Here is a 20644-nt window from a genome sequence, read left to right on the forward strand (position 1 = left end):
TCTGAAAGTCATCTTCAGGCTTCTGTTTGTCAATAAACACAATAGTTGTTTTCACAACTCTAAGCAGTGATATAATTTTACAATTTAATACAAGTATATACTTATGTTTAATAATTCATTTTATAATTTCACATAAGGATAAGAATTGAATGTAACTAAAGTGTTAACTAAATGTTTTAAGCTTAGGCACATGAGGCTTTTGCCTCATTTTATTTTAGAGGAGCCACCAAGATAGTAGCTAAGGGTACAATGAAGTAGGTAAGCAGGAGTTGGTGTGGAATTCACTTATTACAGCACTAACTCGTGCTTTTCCTGGCAAGAAGGAATTATCAGAGTTCTTAAGGGAACCACAGCAAGTTAGCATCTGATCTTGAAGTGTTATTTTATTTAAACCACACTTAGTCTAGAGTTTAAATTTTGTCAAGAAGCCACATGGAAATGAGAATATACATGAAGTATATTAAAAAACCCACATTACTACAAGTAGAAATCCCATTAAGATTCTTTCCTCTACTTCTCAATGCAGAAGGAGAGAAAAGCCACTTTGATGTCTTTGTTCCTTTCCTTGGTTTGGGAAGGAATGTTCTTGTCAAAGTTCATGATCATGTTGCTACTGGAACAGTTTCCATTTGGATTGGGGCTGGGGACTTTTTGCAATGTAAAAACCCATGGCAAAAATGATAATAACTAGATCGATATTAATACAAAATAGGGGTAAAAAAGTGAGGCTTAACTACACAATGATTCTAGACTTTACATTGATCCAGCCTTGCCATGGACTAGACAATAGTACAAAGCAATTGTAAGCCAATGTAAAAGGTTGGGCACATACACAACCCTGTCAGATCCAAACACTAAACAGTGAAATGGTCATGGACTGAAGTGACTTTAGCTGCAGATGGAAGTCCCACTTTACTTATGGTGCCAAGCACAGTTACATTGCAGCAGTCGATTAGCTGGCAAAAGTGTGCTATTGCTCGGCCTTTGTCTAGTCTGATAACGGTCATAGGACATCAAATCTTTGCCTGTACAACAAATAGTTCCAAGTATCAGCCACAGCACTGCTCTTAAGAATGGCATTTATCTCCATCAGAGGGGGAGGCAAGGTTATTGTACCATATGAACAAAAAAAAAAAAAAAAAAAAAACACACACACACACCCAACTCTTACAAGCAGCTAAAAGATTTACACTGGGTGTTACTCAAGTCTATTGTAGAAATAGCAGCTCACTACTCACAGTGCTGTCTCAAACCCAGGACCTTCAGGTTATAAAGGCAGCAGTTCTTCCCTCTGCACCATTCAAGAATTTGTAAAGTCCCTGGTGCTTGACATTGGAGCAGCCACATGTAAATGGAATGTTTTTTCGTTATATTCTTTACTATAAGCACGTGTTTGATATTTAGACTAAATTCTTCATACAGTGTCATAACATTAAAAAGTTTACTTTAGGTATGTGTTCAGCATTTCTTATCCAGATTGTTGTAGACTGAACCCCTGTATTTCAAATAACCTTATACTGGTATATTTACCCTATACAACACCCAACCTCAACACAGAAGGAGCCTTTGCTTGAGCAGGGAGAAGTTATTGCCCGAGTTGAGCTCCATCAAAGGAGGTGGATTGCAAAATGCATCAAGCTGCCTGCTGTCCAGCAAACGATGGAGGGGTGAGGATTTCAGGTGGGCTGGGATTGAGTTCTCCTAGGCTTTAGGAATTCCAGTGTTAAGCATGCAGGTCATCTACAAAGGGCCATTTACAGTACTCTTGATCTAGGGTTTGTAGAGTCACCCCTAGAAAGTTGACTAGGGATGTCTAGTTTTTTAAAAATATAAAGTTTAAGCACTCCAGATTCTTTAGCTTAAAATTATACCCAATCATCATCAAAAGCAGCAATACAAGCTAATCTGACAAGGGTAGTCATTTCCTAAATACCACTTAAATTTTATGATAGAGGAAAATTTGATTCGTTTAAAGTGGTTTAAAAAAAAAAAAAAAAAAAAAAAAAAAAAAGGCGAGGTTTAACCTCTTATGCATATTAAATTCATTCATCACAAAAAAGGTTTTTCAGCCAGTTTAATTAGAAGTTAAAATGTTTCTGGTACAAGAAACCAAGGAAAGCAGAACATGCCAGAGCCAATACACCCAACACTAAACCCAGGATCAGCACAGAGGAACCTGTAAATAGAGAAGGTCAATGAACACTTTGTGCTAAAAATACACAGGACTGGCTTTGATAGCAAGGTCATTATACTGTACATCCAAGAAGTGATCAGTTTAGAGATGGTGCAGAGGTTGGCTAGAGCCATTAGATACCATACACTCCACTGGAGATTCAACTTTGAGAGCTCACCAGATGGTGGTGCTTCCATTGCAGTCAGATGTTCTGACACCACAGGCGGACGTTGCCCTTCCAGGAATAGGGGGCCCACAACAAGGGTCTGTTCCCACTCAGCAGGTATGGTTAGGGCTTAAGAGATGAACAAGCCATTAGATTCACATATATGCATCATCTCCAGAAGGATATTTGCAGCAGACACCTACCACTCCTCCTTGGTCTTGGTTTAAGTTTCTCAGCTCTCTTCCTTCCAGGGAGGCTAGCACCACAGATGGTATCACAGCAACTGCATACCTGGTCACTGCCATCTACAGATATCCACCTTCAAGAAGGTATGACTGTCAGACATGAACTAGGATTCTAGACAAGCTAATACTTCAGAACTTACTGGCTCAGTCCAGGTATATAAGAACAGGCCTTGTTCAAGGAGTCCGTAGCCTGAGAAGCTAATGTCACCTTCAGAGTACAGGTAATGAAGATCTGAAAGCATACAAGAAACCAGCCTTCTAGATGCTGAAGCGATACCCATTCAAAACACCCCCTCCACACGGATGTGGGTTAACCGACTACACAGCCATCTTACCGAGCTTGTAGCCACACCATAGAACCTGAAAGCATCAAGTTCAAACTGAAGGATAGATGAATTAACTCTGGGAGTTACAAAGTGGGAATTGGAGTTGGTTGTTTTGCCATCAATGAAACACCTGCAAACACATTAGATCAGAGTTACAAGATGAAAAACCTGACACTTGCCTCAAGGCAATTTATATTCCTCACCCATGGAGGCCAATGAACGTGTATGATGGAGCAGAACCATCTGTAGCAGAAGCCGCCACACAGTGGTCCACAAAGAGCCGTAGAGGCGCTTGGTTAGTGTTGTCTACAGATGCCTGAAGGCTAATGAGGTCACCTAGGTAGAAGGTCTTGGAAGAACTTGGCCCACTCCAGTCACCTATGGAGATAGCAATGCCTTAAACCAGGCCTGTAGAGCCAACCTTGACAGTCCGGTGCAAGGATTAAAACCATGCAAAATAAGGAACTGCATGTAATAAGAGTACTTACTGTTCATTATAATCAGCGAGAATCCTAGAATGTCTTCAGCAGATTTGGTGGATGTATAGGGGACCCAAGTAGGATTAAACGCATTACTGCTAACATTCTGATACCTAGCAGGAAAAAAGCAATTAGTAGACCTGCTTTAACCAAGTGGTCATAATTGTCAGCAGTCCAGGCTAGTCAAATTCTAGTATGAATGTTAACAGACTTGATCTGCCTCTCCTAGTTATTTAAGTACTTTTGCAAATTGTGTCCTACCCAAGAAGTTTGGCAAAATGAAAGCCTCTCACCTGGGATAATGGCATTCAATCTGCACCACAGCTGGGTTACTTCGTACAATGGGAATACCAGGAATTGGAGAGGGGCTGTAGTCAAGGGTGAAGCTGTATACCATTTCATCAGCAGACATCTGGAAAAGTAGTGGTAACATGTCAAATCTTAGTCACCTTTACAATTTTTGGAATAAACTGGTTAGTCTATACTGTATACCAGCAACAAGTGAAAAACATTTAACCAGAACCAGACTTCTACATGGCAACCTTTCAACACTCCTTTCAGGCTAATCTAAAGCCATTTCCATTTGTATGAGAACTTCAACTTAAAACCCATTCTGAACACTATTGCTTTAAAAAAAAAAAAAAAAATCTTCAAAATGTTTGTTGCATTGAACTACCCAGCAACTCCAAAATGTAAAGTGTTAACAGAAGCATGGTTCAAATTTCACTAATAAAAACGGGTTAATAAAAATGCTTACCGTAAGGATACCACCACATCCCTGTAGTAGACCCTCAATTACGAAGGCAGGAGGTGTGGACACTTGGCTAGTTACTCCACATCCTCCTAGTGTTAAATCGGACGCCTGGACAGGATGCCGAGTACCAAACAGATCAGGATTGATAGTCACAATAACCTCACTCTCCGTACACACCGCAGATACCGTTTGGGGAGACGCCGCTCTTTGCTGCGCCCAGTCCTTACTCTGTATAACTACAGCCTTGTACCCTTTCGAAGGCAGTTTAGAGCCCCTGAAAGCAAAAGCAGCAGAAACATCAGAGAAATACAAGCTAGGCAGCCCAAAGGCGAGCAATAACAGACATAAGGCACTACATCCCATGATGGAAACTTCAAAATAGTATGAAACCAGTCCCGCGCCCCGTCCTCTTATACTGACAGGTAATACGCCTCGGCTGTGCGCTTCATTAGCACGTGCACGTGCACGCGCACCAGTCTGGGAGGCGAGAGCTGATGAGAGGAAACTGGCGAAGGAGTCGGGCGAGTGGAACTCGTGTAGAAGGTGACATTATTTAAGCATTAATTTATTTGATATCGGTGTCAATTGTATTCATTTAACGCAATGCAGCTTCTTTCTCCAGTAAGAAATAAACAAAACGTGTTCATAAAACGATGCTTACTCGAGGTTTATTAAATAAAGGGATTGAATTGCAGCCACTAATGTGGACAAATACTGTATATACACTATACAAATGATAATGATACGTTTAATTTATTTGTTAATATACAAAAGCCTAATTTATCCATTCTGTAAAAATGCATGTAATCACTAATGGCCTAAGACTCCATTTTAAACCTTGCCTTGATGGTCTGTTCTCCTGAACACATACTGACATTTTTTTGTACATGTCTGATTCTGTGCCTTTAGCATCTTCACATGCGCTGCTCTGACCATAATATTAAACAAGAGTGTGCTGACATCCCTCATTGCACTGAAGTGTGCCCTTAGACCAGGGGTGTCGAACTCCAGTCCTGGAGGGCCGCAGTGGCTGCAGGTTTTCATTCTAATCACCTTCTTAATTAATGACCTGTTTTTGCTGCTAATTAACTTCTTTTGCCTTAGTTTTAATTAACTCGACTCAGACCCCTTAGTTCTTTCTATTTCCTTAATTAGCAGACAAACAATAATGAGACACAAAACGAGCAAACAGGTGACCAGCTAACCACATTATCTGAACATAAAGAAAGGTGAGGGTCTCGGTAAGGTTGATCTCTCTGGTCAATAATCAGAAACAGAAAATCAACAGTTTGGGAAATGTCTGCTGTAGCAAAATGAGAGCAGCAGCAAGCCGTGGAATTAAGTAATGGGATTAATTAACAGCAAGAACTGGCTTCTCATTAAGAAACTGGTTGGAGTGAAATTGGTTGGAGTTTGAAACCCCAGTTTAGCTGGTCATCTGTTGGCTCGTTTCATGTCTCATTTCTGTTTGACTGCCATTTAATGAAGAAAAGAATAAATTGAGAGGATTGAATCTTTAAAAACAGGGCTATTAAAATTCAGGGGAAAGGAGTTAATTAGCAGTGAAAACTGGTCACTGATTAGGAAAAGGGTTAGAATGAAAACCTGTAGCCACTGCGGCCCTCCAGGCCTGGAGTTCGACACCTGTGCCTTAGATTATGGTAGTCTAACTGCTTAATGACATTCTTCAAATTAAACTTTGACCATATCCAGTTGTCTTTTATTTGTAGTTATTTGTTTTGTATGTGAGCATTATTATTATTTGTGCCAATAATCTGGATCTAATCATTTTTTTGTTTTTTTTGGGTCTCAGTCCTAGAAGGGTTTAGTAAATGTTAAATTTATGTCTCTGATTCAAGGAGTTGAGGGTAACAGACTCTGAAGTGTGTCCATTAGCCTATTTTGATATTTATTATTTGCAAAAAATGAAGACAAAATAGTTCAAAGAAGGAAAAAGTTTCTAAACTTCAGTTTCTCAAGAGTATCAATTTCTTAAATCATATGATTTGTCATTCCTTTTATTGACCCGTACAGAAATATAATGTATGTAAAATATATTTTAAAATGTCACAGTTTACTTTAACCATTAATATATATAAAATCTAATGTCTGTCTGTCTGTCTGCTTTTCTTAAGAGAACTACTTAACATATTTAGATCAGGTTTTTTTCTAGAATTTTCTTGAACATTCCGGTTGATTTTGCGACTTCTCTCATTGCATTATGCATCATAGTTTGCTTGCGGTACTGATTTATTTGTGCGAATCCGAGAGACATGCCAGGCCCTCCTCACTCATGCACAAGCCTCGGGGTGTACCTTACCTCCACTTACCTAGCGAATGAGTGAACTACTTAACAGATTTACATTGTGTTTTTTTTTCTATAATTTGCTGGAATATTCCAGTTGATTTTGCAACTTCTCTCATCACGCTTAGAATCATAATTTGCTTGCAGGAGCGATTTATTTGTGTAAAATCCGAGACAGGCTGTGGGCCGAGAGGAAGAGGAAGCAGGATGCTGTACAGGACCCTCCTCACTGTCCTGTTTCACTACTATGTGGGCAGAGCCATGGGTGACAGCTAGTATATACTGTATATAATATTACAATGTCATACAGTATACCAAAATATATTTTAAAATTTGTAAACTTATTGTTGGCTTTTTTTATTGAAATATATTTTTTTAAATATGAAATATATTTCTTAATATATTTTAAAATATTAAGAATAATATGCTGTAAGACACATTTTACAAAATATATTGCAGTATATTTTTAAATACATTTTAGTTATGACATAGTTTACAAAGAATTCTAGAGTACATCAATGATTCAGTTTATTTTTATATATATTTGTCATTTTTGTATATTGAAGTATATTTTAAAAATATATTAACTTGGCATTGAAAATCTGAATATCTATAAGGTGTTTATTATAGTGATCTCTGCTATACGAAATCACACTGTGACAGCACAGATTGTAGTCCAAGTATTAACCTTTGGATAGTAAGTAACAATGTTGTAACCTGTCACCAGTGCAGTACTTTTCATTTGTTTTTTTATTAAATAAAGTATATTCATCACAGGGGGAAATTGTGTTTTTTCCTGACCATGAGGTGTCTGCCATTGTACAGCACTCATGGAGCAATTTTTAGGTTAAGTGCCTTTCTCAATGGCCAAGCAGAGTAGAATCACTTCCGGTAACATTCCAGATATCATTGCAGATCCTTAGCCTCAGAGCCACCACTCTACTTTGTAAATGGCAATAAAAAGTAGGCAAACTTGTATCTAAAGGGCTTTTTAATTCTTCCCCAATCATACTTTTTATTTTTATTGCAGCTTGCTGCTTTGTATTTTGAGACAACACATGAGAATCTAGAACTTTCCACAAATAGAAAATTTGTGAACAGGTGCACTGATGTTCCAGACCCATGTATAGTTAAAATTATTAGCGTGACAGAACTTTATCTGTTTTAAACCATTTTTCTTGAAATCATCAATCTACAGTCCATTGTCCACGGAATTCATTGAAGCCTACACATCTGTCTTCTCAAACAACTTATTTTTATATATAATCTTCATTTGGATCTTGATCTTTGTTTGTCCGCGAATTCACTGCCTTGTGTGGTGTTTCTGTTGTGTTCAGTAGAGGGCAGTAGTGATGGAGGAGGAGAGGAAGTGAGGGGGAGGATCTTTGGATGAGGTTGGAGTGTGGTGATTAAAGAGGATTGAACTAAAGGAGACTACGTGCTGTTTGTACTGGCTGAATACACAACACCTTGGTTGTTACTTTTGTTTACAAACACTGTCGACACCACTCTTTGTGTTTAGATCTGGCGTCGACACCGTGCTTTGTGTTTAGATCTGGCGTCGACACCTGCTTCATTTTCGAGACTGTGGTTTTTTGTGTTTCTATCAACCGTCGTTGGCAGCACTTCGTCCAAATTGAATGTTCACCCACTTCTTGGAGTCAGCAGTCAGAGTATATAAGTCGGACACACTTCTGTGATTTTCCATCAGTCGGCGTTTGGAGTTCAAGAAAGAAGCATTGGTTCTTCCTTACTCTTTAGATTGCCAGAAAGCAACCTGTGAGATTGGAGAAAGGTTGAGAAAAGATCGTGAGAGGAAACGACAGCGTCATGAAAACAAGACGGACTGTGAACGGAGAGAAGCAGAAATGCTCCTCCACCACCACATAATTACTATTCGGACAGTGATTCCGAGTAAGCCGTTCCTATCGAATTAATGTCCAAGGGTTTTGTTTTGTAATTTTGTTTCCCTTATAAAAAATCATAATGCTGTGCGACGAAGGGCCCAGTTCACGACTGGCAGCCACGTTTAAACAGGGAGCCCTTCACAGACAACTTTAACACACGCAACGTAGTTGGGCGCACATGGCTAGTAGTGAATAACAGAGAGTCCAAAATAAACTTGATTCATTGGAAAGTCTCTGTTGAACTTTTTCCATGTTAAAGGATATGCCATGAAAGCTCTTTCACAAAAACAGTGTACTGCATGTCCATTATGAGCAATCTTTTATGAAATGTTTGTTACCACATTAAGGCAACTTTCATTATATTATAGCGAATAAGTAGAGAGGGACGCACAACTGGTCCTTGAAACATGGTGCTCAACAAATGCTATTTGTATTGAAAAACTGCAAAACTGAAAAACAGCAATTAAGTCTTCCCCTGCAGTTTGGGGTCGCAAGGCACACCACTAAAATAACAACATATTGTTAACCTGTTTATCACTCCTCTTCCATTGACTTCTTCATTACTTTTTGTCTTAACTCTGGAATCTCCTACCTGTTGCTCTCCATCCACACACACACACACACACACACACACACACACACACACACACACACACACACACACACTTTCCCCTCCTTCCATACTGTGTCTTTCTGTCCTGTGTGTGCAGCTCTTAAGCAACCCAGAGGCTCTTCTAGGAGAAGTGTGCTCTCCTAACATACAACATAATGTTAGCATTCTGAATTTTAATTACAAGATGTCACAATATTTCAGATAGATCCTAAATATACATTTAATAGCTGTGTGTGGTCTTTGGGACAAAAAATAACCTGAAGACTCCCTAGCAGTTTTAATATATTGGTGAATTTGCAGAGGTGACAGCTAAGTGGGCCAGTACAGGTGGTATATTGTCTGAGATGGACGTGTAGTCTAGTGCAGCTGTGGCACAAATTGAGCAGGACAGGCTGGAACCTGTCTCAGGCAAACGTGTGTGTGAACATATAATGTGTATGTACCACAAAGCTGAGTTTGTCTGCTGGGGTTGAATAAGAAGTGAGGTGCATGCATTCACCATCTCACCAAGTGCAAGTCAAACTTGTTATGATTTCCACAGAAGATGTAGAACCTTATACAACTGCCATGACTGTGGTTAAGCGTGAACAGAGCAGACTGCTCCATACACACGCACACACACACACACACGCACACACACATGCACACGCACACACACATATCTTTCATAGTGAGAACTGAGGTGCATGCATGCACCGAAAAAATTGTGCCATCCTATCTATCTGAGCACTTGTTATGTATGGTATTCCAAGATCTCCAGTGGCAAGTTCAGATCATTAGCTCAAAAACATGAGTCTCAGGTAGATAGAATATTGAACACCCCTCACCACATGAATTGGTATTCTAAAGTGAAACATATTTTATAAATTAAAAAAGGTAGCCTACTCTTACACTTAAAATAGTGATAATAAGTACCAGAGTTCCAATGTAAAGAGAAGTCTTAAAACTTTAAGCCAAAAATGTTCCTGAGCATTGACCTTTGTCATGAGATTACACACATATTGCAATACAGAGTATGTATGTCATTTTAAACAAGTAATAAACCAAAAAGCAAATAAGTGAGATTCATCCATATGTCCACTACTCTGTTCCTGTTCCTCCGCAACATCCTTTCAGGCCCAGGGATGTGGATTCACTTTGAAGAAGTTATCACCAAGTGTCATTAATGACAGTTTTGAATATCGATGTCCAGATGTGATTTGTCTCTGTGTTGCAAACAGCTAGCCCATAATAACTGAAAAAGTCACATCATCACTTCTATTCTTTCACTACATGGAAGTTTATTTCTTTATTTTGAAACTGCCTACTACTGCTGGACTAATAATGCACACATGTGCTTCGAAGAGAGAAAATATTGAGCTTGCATATAGCTTGCAATCAAGTGTGGAGAACTGAACAGATATTATAAGCATACATGCTACGTCCATCCTTTTTCAAACCTGCTCAGCCAGGGTAGGGTACAGTTGGAGCCTGTACCAGCATGCATCAGATATAAGAAAGAAATCCCTAGGAAGGGCACCAGCCCATCGCATGGCAAACACACACACACACCTACACACATGTACACTTTAGCAATGTCAATCCACATAACCTGCATGTGTTTGGACTGTAGGAAGAAACCAGACCGCCTGGGTAGAACATGCAAACTCTACACAGAAAAACATAGATTAACAAACCTCACTCTCCTCCACAGTGAAACAGCAGTGCTACCATTGTTAATCTCAATAATAATTAGGCCCAGTATGGTGGTGCAGTGGTAGACCAGGGTTCATGTTCCAGGTGCTCCCTGTGTAGTTTTCACATTCACTCCTTGTCTGGGTGTGCTCCCTTTGAGTGTTCTAGTTTCCTCCAAAGACATGTAATGTAGGTGGATTGGTGATGCTAAATTAGTCCTAGTGTGTGTGTGTGTGTTTGTGTGTTCACCCTGTGATGGACTGGTACCTTATCCAAAGATTGTTCCTGCCTTATGTCCTGTGTTTTCTGAGAAATGTTCTAGTACACTAGTGAGACTACACGTGGAGTTCTGATCACCCCAAACAAAAGAGGCTTAGCTCTTAGTACAGAGAAGAACAGCCAAGGACATCCTGCAACTAAATGGCCTGTACTACTGTGGCAGGCTCAGGAAATTAAACCTGTTTTGTTCTGAGAAGCGAGAACTGCATAGAAACCTTCTCCAAGCCTTCAAAACTCTCCAAGACATTGATCTAAAGGATGTAGTGTTCTTTTTAATAAACACTGAATCATTTAGTTGGACACTTATTGGTGAATGGGGAAAGGAGGCATATATTTATGATGGAATTACTTCAGAGAAAAGATCATGATCTTTTTTCTTTTTTTTTCTTTTCATGATCATGATTTTTCCCATGGGAAGTCTTTAACAAACTTAGTTATGCAGTTAACATGTAACCCTTGGTGAGTTAAAATCTGTATGTGTTGTTGGGATGGCTCTGTGGATCGAATAGACTTTTTTATTTCTAACTCTTCAATCTTTTTTTTATGTTGTACTATTTACTAAATGAAGGTAAAGAAAAAAGTTAGCTCCTCATCATATATAAACCCAAAGCAATTACAACCTCTTTGATACGAATGTATGACTAGTGAGGAGGGAAACAGTGGAATTTTGAGAAATTGCCTCTAAAATTCACTTCACATGGAGTTTCGTAATTGTGAAACATGAACTCACAGTTATGGAAACATGTTATGGTCACAGTTTGTTATGGAAAGCAAGGAATTTTGCTCCCTATGGGTTAGTTGTGTAGCTCTGCCCACTTTTCCATGCTTTGGATCAGAATACATTGTTCATGTTAAAGTAAAATAGTGTCAATTCACCATTTGATTTGCAACATTTCCCCGTAAATTAAATTGCCTGTGAATCATTTTGCTCGTCTTTAATTGTGACAATATAAGTCTATTAGCATTATAATTGAGATATAGCCAGTTGACAACTGTGAAGAATAAAACAGAGAAAACAAGGATACTGCAATGGGTTGAAAGGTCTGAGTGATGTAGACCCCTTGGTTTCTCATGCAGTAGATGCGCCCTGGACATTTTCCTTTAGCTTTGTGTGCCGCTGCTAATTAGTTTTGGATATTTGCCATACGCTATTACATGCTTTATGTGAGCTGTCAGGACATTTCTCACCATGCATGACTTGAGATGAAATAGAACAAAAGCCTGACAGTGCGAAGGAAAACTTTAACTTGTCTTCCATTCTCCTTACCTTCCGGTTGTGACTCTATTAGCCTGCCAGTGACGACAACCGAGTTAAATGACGTCAAGGAAAGTAACTTACTAACCCCTGAAGAAACAAAAAATACTATTAAAAGCCTCCTGGGTAATTTATTTAGCATTCCTCTAGAAGACACGCTTTAGGGCCACAATGTGATGTTCTCTAGTCAGGTCAGCCTTGAGGCCTCCATCATTGTGCTTATAGCTTTTTGAGAATGGCCATTGTTCCAAGGCACAGTCCAGCCTGAATGATGAATGACTCCCAGGAACAGTGCAGAGTGCCTCCTCATATTATCCTCTCGCCTTTGTGGTGTCGTTCTTCCTCCCAAAGCCTGTTACACTGACGTCAGTGAGTCCTGAATTTATAGCCTTTGAGCATTCTATAAAGGCGAGTACCAACCCACTAGCCATGGCATGCATTAAAATGAGGAATTTAGTGACCTCAGCTAATTAGAGACCTCTTTGGAAATATACTGCTTACTCCATCTGCCAGTGGATCCCTCCAACAGGAAAAGAGAATCATGAAATCAATCAATCAGTCCATTAATTCATTTAGCGCTCTTCCCAGAACATACCCTTATAAACAAAAGCTTACCCAGGAAATTTCATTCTGTCCCATTTTTTAAAGGAAGTAATTTTGAAAAACTAGCAAGAATAAAACAAATCTAAAGGTTACAATAAAGTAGTATTCATCAAAGCCTAGGAAGCGAAATTATCAGAAAATGATCAGCCTGATGCTTATCTTGTGTATACTATATGAGAATGAGTACTTTTCCAAAGACTGGTGAGGCCATGCTAGTACCAAGTTAACACAGGTCTTCCTTATCTCCCACAAGATGACTCTAAGAAAGAGAACAGGACAGCCTAAGCAGGAGAGGTTGTGGAAATGAAGTGGCCAGTATGTTTGCATGTTGCTGTGGAAAAGCAAGGATGCCACTGCAGGAGAAAAAGGGAAGCTTGGTAGGAAGCTAGAAATGTGTCCCCAGGAATGGTAGAGAGCAGGTGATGCAACATACCCCAGGAAAGCCTGACACTCCCCTGGAAAACAGGAGACATCCCAATATTCCAGGTAGCAAATGGTGGATCTATGACTTTTCAAGGGTAAGAACTGACAGAATGCCAGTCATAAACTTTCATTCAATTATGTGGAAGAATTATTCCCATTTTGCTTCTTTCATGAAGGCAGATAAAAATATGAAACAATTAGTGTCTCAGCTTCCTAGGACACCAGTAAACAACTAAAGGGAGTTTTAGCCGGGCACCCCTATAGCAAGAGTATTGTAACTCCTGATTCTGGAAGTGAATCTCTGGTGCTAGAAGGGAATGTGGACAAAGTTAATGCCCTGAATAATTTTTTAAATTGATTTTCTCCTTCCACCAACACTTTATTCCATTGACCAGTACACCACCACACCATTTCTACTGTACCAATAAACACAACCACTGGTATGACCAGTGATGAGCCCACCTCTGATGATCAGTATGGGCTCTCCATAACTAATGGCCAAATAAATAGATAACTAAAGAGACTACACATGGGAAAATCCACAGTACCAGATGGAATCAGTTCTAAAGGCCAGTACAGACCTACTTATGATGTTCTCTGTTACCTGTTCAGTTTGTCACTAAGGTTGCAGAAGATGCTACTGCTGTGGAAAACATCCTATATAATTCCAGTTCCAAAGAACACAGGTGCTTCTTCTTCTAATGACTATAGACTTGTAGCCCTTACATTGCATATGATGAATAGCTGGCCCTGCAGTCCTCTTGTGAGAGACCACTTAAACACACTGCAGTTTGCCTTTTGGACAAAGATTGGAGTGAAAGATGCAATTATCTATTTGTTCCACAAAGCTTATTCCCAGTCTGGACAGAAATAGCCTCACCATGTAGATTATGTTTTTTTTATTTCTCCAGTGCTTTCATTGCCATCCTTCCATTCCTGTTAAGAAATAATCTCAGAGATATGCAGGTGGATAAGCCTATGGTGTGCTTAATAAGAGACTATCTGTCAGGCAGACTGAAGTTTGTGAGAATCAAGGACTGTGTCTCGTGTCTCTGATATGGATGTGAGCAACATTTTAGCACCACAATGAGCAGTCCAATCTCCATTTTTGTTTACCTTGTATACTATAGACTATAAATATAACACTATGTCACTTGCAGAAATGAAGGCCGACATGATTATGTATGTCTGCTCATCCAATGTGCCCATGACATTGCCTAGGTGAAAGCTAAAGGTCCCCCTATAGTGGTATCTCATGTCACTGGTGGACACTGTGCTTTCTGCAAGGATTTTCCATGTTAAATTTACCGGTATACAACCTCTGTCACTCCATATAGATCCAGCTATAAATTGTTAATAAAAGACTCATATACACCACCCACCTCAAATTGAAGCCTACATGTGACTTACTTTTCATCCCAGGTAGATCTAAGCCATGTATTGAGTGTACAACAAAGACATTTAGGAAAAGTCATTGAAAAATGGATTAATAGATGTCTGAAAAGAAACCCTACCATGACCAGGACTGAAGGTGCATATCCATTAGGGTGGAGATGGGAGGGGGACTTCACCAGGTCATCTCAAAAGATTCTGCTTCCTGCCATTAAAAAGCACTTTTGAAATGGGGTGTGCCTTTGTCGTCTTTAACAAGTGGCCACCCACAGCTGGTCGCTGCCAGGACTCACTCATAAAGGACAGTTAAAGTCTAACTAGCTGAGTTGGGGAGAGGCTGGTTGTTGCTAGGAGATGAATAGAAATAAAAAGCCCCCCCAAAACATACCAAATCAACCACATACCACCCCTTAAGCCCTCTGCATCCCTTTCAAACTGCTAACTCACTGACGTCAACAGAAGGGTTGAGACCAGAAAAGGGGGCAAGGGAGGCTGTAAATGTGTATCCAGGGACAACTGAGGGGTCCCTGACTAGTCAGATGAGCTGGGTAAAATAGAGATGTACCCTACTAAAGCATCCTCATGTCCTGCTGGGTGTTTTTTTTCTTTTAAACTTCCAAGCCACAAGACTGCTTGTATATCACAAGGCCTTCACTACACATAATGTGCCATTGTGCCCCATCTCTGCTTGAAAGATTATTGTTATTAGCATATATCTGGCTGGCTCATTTACCCACAATGACTTACAAACATCAAACCATTATATGACCCTGAATAATGTGCTTCACCTGCTAATGCTTAGTCTGTGCACAACATTTAAAAAATACTGAGACAGAAGTCAAACAATCAGGCTTTAGTTTATACAGTGCCTTTCAGAATAAGGTACTTTGGAAAACAAGCGAGGTCTGAGATATAGCATCTCAAAATTATGATGTACTATAGATTTTAAGGGAGGCCACAGCTGGAATACAGTGATGACAGCTGGGAACAAGAAAACCAACAATCAATGAATCTTCATTCAATATAGCATCCTTCATACATATCCAGCTTACTAGTCTATTTAAAAAGAAAAAGATACATTATATATACATACAATAAAATAGAGAAATTACTGTACAACATCATTCAATCACTCTTTATTCTATATAGTGCCTTTCACACAAAAGACACCATTACAAGTTGCCATATACAGTAATCCCTCCTCCATCATGGGGGTTGTGTTCCAGAGCCACCCGCGAAATAAGAAAATCCGCGAAGTAGAAACCATATGTTTATATGTTTATTTTTATATTGTCATGCTTGGGTCACAGATTTGTGCAGAAACACAGGAGGTTGTAGAGAGACAGGAACGTTATTCAAACACTGCAAACAAACATTTGTCTCTGTTTCAAAAGTTTAAACTGTGCTCCATGACAAGACAGAGATGACAGTTCTGTCTCACAATTAAAAGAATGCAAACATATCTTCCTCTTCAAAGAAGTGCGTGTCAGGAGCACAGAATGTCACATAGATAGAGAAAACAATCTCTAGCAAACAAATCAATAGGGCTGTTTGGCTTTTAAGTATGCGAAGCACCACGGCACAAAGCTGTTGAAGGCGGCAGCTCACACCCCCTCCGTCAGGAGCAGGGAGAGAGAGAGAGAGAGATAGATAGAGAGAGACAGAGTTTGTTTTTCAGTCAAAAATCAATACGTGCCCTTCGAGCTTTTAAGTATGCGAAGCACTGTGCAGCATGTCGTTTCAGGAAGCAGCTGCACAAAAGATAGCAACGTGAAGATAATCTTTCAGCATTTTTAGACAAGCGTCCGTATCGTCTACGTGTGCGAACAGCCCCCCTGCTCAATCCCCATACGTCAGGATCAGAGAAAGTCAGCGCAAGAGAGAGAGAAAAGTAAGCAATCTAGCTTCTCAGCCATCTGCCAATAGCGTCCCTTGTATGAAATCAACTGGGCAAACAAACTGAGGAAGCATGTACCAGAAATTAAAAGACCCATTGTCCGCAGAAATCCACGAACCAGCAAAAAATCCGCGATATATATTTAAATATGCTTACATATAAAATCCGCGATGGAGTGAAGCCGCGAAAGGCGAAGTGCGATATAGCGAGGGATCACTGTAAAGCATAAATAGAATAAATTTCATTTGAAGAAAATGCACAACTGATATTCACTGAGAGATGAAAACTAGGAAATCGTTCAAACAACAAATCAATCAATCAATCAATCTTTACATAGCCTTTCACAAGACATCTTATAAAGCAAACAGGAATAAATTACATATGAACAAAGTAAAACATAAATAAAAGTGTTTGATACATTTGAAGAAAAATGTAATCCATAAATCAATCAACTGGTCAATCATTAAATTAATCCTCTTTATTTTATACTAGCCATCCTCCCCAGCTTCGCCCGGCGTATTAGTGAAACAGGACAGCGAGGAGCTCCTGATGTCATGCTTCCTCCTTCCCTCGGCCTACAGCCTCTGTCTCGGATTAGTGTGAATACATCGCTCCTGCAAGCGAACTATGTCTCTTAGTGCAATGAGAAAAGTCACAAAATCAACTGGAATGTTCAAGCAAATTATAGAAAAAAACTGGTCTAAATCCGTTAAGTAGTTCTCTCATTTGCTAGTTAAGCGGAGGTAAGGTACACTCCCTGAGGCTGGCGTGTGAGAGAGGAGGGCCCCACATCCCTCCCCTCGGCCCGCTGCGTGTCTCTCAGATTTGTGCAAATAAATCAGTACAACAAACGTACTATGATGCATAGCGCAATGAGAGAAGTCGCAAAATCAACCAGTTAAGTAGTTCTCTCGTGAAAAGAGGACAGACATACAGACAGACAGACAGACATTGGATTTTATATAGAGAGAGATTGATTCCTTCACACCATAGTTTAAGTCCTGGGTGCTCAGTCTGTGGAGTTTGCATGTTCTACCCATTGTGAACACTGGCCCGGACACAGACAGGCATACACGTGTAAATCACCCGACACATGTTTATTATACATAATTATTTACACTAATAAGTGCCCACAAACCCCAAAAGTCCCCAAAGTCCTGGCCACACAGTCCAATGCCTTATCTTCTTCAGGCCGCCTCCTTGCCTCCTCCAGAGACCTTGTCCTCTTCCACCCGACTCTAGCCCCAACATGAAGGGTGTTCCAGCAATCTTCCACCGACACACCCCAGTGTGGCGGAAGTGCCAGCTGCATCCCCGGAAGCACTCCGGGTGTCCCTGCTCCTCTTCCCCCCAGCACTTCAGGGTGTGGCGGAAGTGCTGAGGTCCAGGGCTCCAAAGGCATAGGGGCGCCCCCTGGCGGTGACCACGGACCCCTACAGGGTTGAGCTTCAAAGCTCTGTACCCGTGGTCCCCAAAGGTACCAGGGCAGTCGCCTCCACATGGTCTGGGGAAGGCGTAAGCCCTCCTCCGGTCCTCCTGGGCATCCCGGCCAGGTCGCCCCCCCCCAGCCATCTCCGACACCATGTGGCCGTCCTCCAAGTGCTCCCAGGGTCTTTATATTCTCACTGCATCTACATGAGTTTCTTCTGAGGTTCTCTGCTTTCCTTCCACTGTCCAAACACATGTAAGTTAGGTGAGCTGGCATTGTTAAATCTACCGCGACGTGTGTATGTGTATTAGTGTGCGCATGTGTTTATCCTGTGATGGACCGATGCCCTCTCCAGGGATTGCTCCTGCTTTGTGCCCAGTGCTTGCTGGCATAAGCTTCAACTTCCTTATGATGTTGCTCTGGATGAGAGGCTTTAGGAAATGAATGGTTAGATGAATGTACAGTATAGACTCCTTCTCAGAGAACACCTAAGTAAATAAAATACATTAAATATGAAAAAAATGACAAATACAAATATGACTGTTTGCTACCCTTGACAAAGAAAATGAATCAATCTTTATTGTACTGTATATAGTGTTTTTTCAGAGGGCACTACTATAAGTTGAAGCGGAAAGCAAACAAAACTGTACTTCATATGAGGAAGGTGCATTAACACAGATATTCACTGAAAGCTGAAAACCAGGAAATCAGCTACTACTTGAAGCTTGGAGTGAGAAGATGTTTGAAACCAAGGAAACACCATCTTTTAAAACAATCGCTTCTCAACAGGACCACTGCATAACTCAAATAATGGGAACACAGAGAATTTAAATAACAGCCAAAACATCATTAAATGTTAAAGCCTCCACTCCCTTCAATGCTGAAAGTTTACCTTAAAAGGCAGCATGAGGTCTTTTTCTTCACAAAGAGGGTTCGTTGAGGTTCTGAAACATTTGGGAAATGCATTGTGATCACCAAAGGCTGAGTTATTAGAGAATGAACTCCATCAGATCGGTCCGGAAATGAACACTGATTGAAATTGCTGTTAGTGCAGTAGCCAACATATCTTCTCTAATGTGTTTATTGCTTTTAACTTGAAAGAGAATCATTACATGTATAATTGCCAGATTGCTGAGATTTGTCGGAAGTCGTATGAATAGATGTCTCTAATTATTTTTCTCTACTGCTAAGTAGATTAGAACTAATACAACACAGTTCATTGTGTGCATGCTATCGAAATAGCAATATCAGTACAATGGCCGGCAAACTTTCAACAGAAGAGATAAATGTATAAATGAAGAAATACATTGCTGAAAAGTTTATCACTAAACGCTTGTGGTATCTGCCTCTAAGACATTAGCAGCAGATCCTTTAAATCTTACAAGTTGTGAGATGGGGCCCCCATGGATCAGATTTGTCAACATCTTGATCTGTTTGTCAAACAATTCCTGAGCAATTTTTGCAGTGTGGCAGGGAGCATTAATTAATAATAATAATAATAATTCTTTACATTTATAAATTGCTTTTCTCACTGCTCAAAGTGCTTTACATGGTGAGTGAGGAGCCACTTCAACCACTACTAATGTGCAGGATCCACCTGGATGATGAGGCGGCAACCATTTTTGTACCAGTACGCTCACCACACATTAGCTGTTAGGTGGTGAAGTGGTGAGAGAGATAGCCAATGAGATACAGGGGATGATTTGTGGGCCAGAATGACCAGTCCATGGTGGGCAATTTAGCCAGGGCATCGGGATACACACTACTCTTTACGAAGGATGCCCAGGGATCTTTAATGACCACAGATAGTAAGGACCTCAGTTTTACGTCTCCTCTGAAGGACGGTGCCATGTTTACTGCACAGCGTCCCCATAACTGCACTGGGGCATTGGGATCAACATTCAGACCAGGGTAATACCCCCTGCTGGCCTCACCAAGACCTCTTCCAGAAGCAATCCAAGCTTTTCCTAGATGGTCTCCCATTCAAGTCCTGGATGGGCCTGAACATGCTTAGCTTCAGGTGGATGACCTCTTCTGAAGCGCATGTATGCAGTATGGTTGCATTATCCTTCTGAAAGAGTCCACTGCCATAAGTGCATTCCGTTGCCATGAAAAAGTGTGCTTGGTTTTCAACAATCTTTAGGTAGGTGGTACATCTCAAAGTGACATCCACATGAATACCAAATCCCAACGTTTCCCAGCAAAACATTGCCCAGAGCACCACACTGCCTCTGCCAGCTTGTTTTCTTCCAATAGTGCATTCCCGCTGCCATCTTTTCCACAGGTAAATAATACACATGAACCTGGCTATCCATATGATCTAAAAGAAAATGTGATTCATCAGACCAAGCCACTTTCTTCCATTGCTCCATGTTCTAGTTATGAATTTCACATACCCATTTTGGACACTTTCAGCAGTAGACCGGTAGTCGGTGTGGGCATTCTGACTGGTCTACAGCTACACAGTAAGCTGCAATGCACTGTGTGTTGACACCTTTCTCTCAAGGCCAGACTTACGTTTTTCAGCAGTTTGTGCTACAGTAGTTCTTCTGTGGGATCAGACCAGATAGGCCTGCCTTCACAACCGCATGCATCAATGAGTCTGGGCACTAATGACCCTGTCCTTCCTTGGACCATTTTTGGTAGGTAATAATCACTGTATATTGGGAACACTCCACAAGACTTGTTGTTTTGGATATGCTCTGAACCACTTTTCTAGCCATC

General features: G+C 40.5%; 1 protein-coding gene across 6 annotated transcripts in view; it reads right to left on the reverse strand.

Moving 5' to 3' along the window:
- Positions 1-4538, reverse strand: part of LOC114647606 (zona pellucida sperm-binding protein 3-like) — a 53175-nt gene extending 48637 nt beyond the window's left edge. For 3 of the 6 annotated variants that reach the window (XM_051925307.1, XM_051925309.1, XM_051925310.1), the window contains exons 1-5: positions 4147-4538; positions 3683-3801; positions 3399-3502; positions 3114-3288; positions 2920-3040 (exon numbers count right to left, since the gene is read on the reverse strand). In XM_051925307.1, the coding sequence (XP_051781267.1) occupies positions 2920-3040; positions 3114-3288; positions 3399-3502; positions 3683-3801; positions 4147-4506 (879 nt within the window). In that variant the 5' untranslated portion in view covers positions 4507-4538. Of the gene's footprint in view, positions 1-2063; positions 2177-2351; positions 2469-2542; positions 2659-2724; positions 2817-2919; positions 3041-3113; positions 3289-3398; positions 3503-3682; positions 3802-4146 lie in introns of those variants that run through there. The other 3 variants (XM_028796213.2, XM_051925308.1, XM_051925306.1) reach the window with 3 other exon arrangements.
- Between the last annotated feature and the right edge of the window lie 16106 nt (positions 4539-20644).

This window comes from Erpetoichthys calabaricus, chromosome 3 (genome assembly GCF_900747795.2).
Source record: "Erpetoichthys calabaricus chromosome 3, fErpCal1.3, whole genome shotgun sequence".
Lineage (NCBI taxonomy): Eukaryota > Metazoa > Chordata > Cladistia > Polypteriformes > Polypteridae > Erpetoichthys > Erpetoichthys calabaricus.